Source organism: Cebidichthys violaceus, unplaced genomic scaffold (genome assembly GCF_023349555.1).
Source record: "Cebidichthys violaceus isolate CVI_PGR_0920_01 unplaced genomic scaffold, fCebVio1.0.p SCAF_10, whole genome shotgun sequence".
Lineage (NCBI taxonomy): Eukaryota > Metazoa > Chordata > Actinopteri > Perciformes > Stichaeidae > Cebidichthys > Cebidichthys violaceus.
In genome coordinates this window covers 18069867-18071110 of record NW_027176263.1, presented here as the reverse complement: position 1 = coordinate 18071110, position 1244 = coordinate 18069867, and the positions used below count along the sequence as shown (strand labels likewise).

The window sequence follows — 1244 nt, the reverse complement described above, 5'->3', positions numbered from 1 at the left end:
TGGTCATACCAGACAAACAATGATGCTTCATCATCATTTTTGCTAAATTGTTTTTTATGTATTTTCAGCAGAAAGTGCAGAAGGACAAGCCCGCTGGAGACGGCAAGGGACACCCGCGCCATTTTAGCAACAGCGCTCAGCATCCACACCCCTCAGACAGGAGGGGAGAGCACAGGGACCACGGTCTCAGCAGAGACACGGGAGACGACCGGAATCACAGAGACCACCAACGAGACTGGAGGGACGAGCGAGATCACAGAAGCAAACGCCACGACGACTGCAGAAGCCACAGGGCCGGCCAGGACAACGCCTCCTTGAAAGAGGAGATGAGGAAGGAGAGGATGCTCATAACGGTGTCCCGTGGACTGACGCCTCCTCCCAATGTCAGGGTCAAGGAGGAGGTGAACAAGGAGCAGACCGTTGGATGCCACGGCAAAGTCAAAGCGGAAGACGAGGCCGGCAAGGACAAAGCATCCAAGAGCAACAGAGCGACGGACGAAAGCAGCGATAGCAGTGACGACAACAAGGGAAAAACGCAGAACGCAAAATCACCGAAGAAGAAGAAGAAGAAGAAGAAGGAGAAAAAGAAGAAGAAGAAGGAGAAGTCCTAATTGTTGAATCCCATTTCCACGCCCTGAGACCATGTTGGCTTTGTTTTCTAAACGTAACTTCTTTCTCTCGTCCGCTCTTTGTTTTATTGGTGCGGTCAGAAGAGGGAGGTGCTTCAAGGAACGGACTGACGCGTCGTCCTCAACATAGTCAAGTGAAGATTGATATAGATTTCATCTTTGTACCAGAGATGGGTCTGACCTCTGGTGAGCATGTGTGTTCATGTATGTCCTGTGTACCTCACGTCCTGCTTTCATGTGTCAATGTTTGAATTATTTTTGTAATAAACTCGTTCTCAGTACCGTTGCTACGGTGTGAATATTTTCCAACAACATTAAAGGTTTAGAAATGTGATACGTGTATCTGCATTTTAATCTGAAATACAAGATGACACGCACTCTGTCTCCTGTGTCTTTGTGTAGTGAAGACACGTGTGAAATGTCATAAGATGGAATCCTAATGGAGTGATCAGATCTCTGGTCATAATCAGAATGTGAGCAGAATCCTCCACAGGTTGTGTGCTTGAAGACTTATGAGCCCACAGAGCCTGAGGCCTGTCTGGTAACGCACTTTGGTTAAAGTTAGTGAACGGTGGTAGTTTCAGTTAAAGCTGTTAAAGCCAGTCTGTTGTCACT

The 1244-nt window shown here is 47.6% G+C and overlaps 1 protein-coding gene across 2 annotated transcripts in view; it reads left to right on the top strand.

The window, feature by feature from the left end:
- The window catches only part of si:ch211-195b21.5 (uncharacterized), a 12285-nt gene extending 11279 nt beyond the window's left edge, over positions 1-1006 (top strand). The window contains exon 8 of one of the 2 annotated variants that reach the window (XM_068728356.1): positions 69-1006. In XM_068728356.1, the coding sequence (XP_068584457.1) occupies positions 69-611 (543 nt within the window). In that variant the 3' untranslated portion in view covers positions 612-1006. The remainder of the gene's footprint in view (positions 1-68) is intronic. The other variant, XM_068728362.1, reaches the window with a different exon arrangement.
- Positions 1007-1244: the final 238 nt, after the last annotated feature.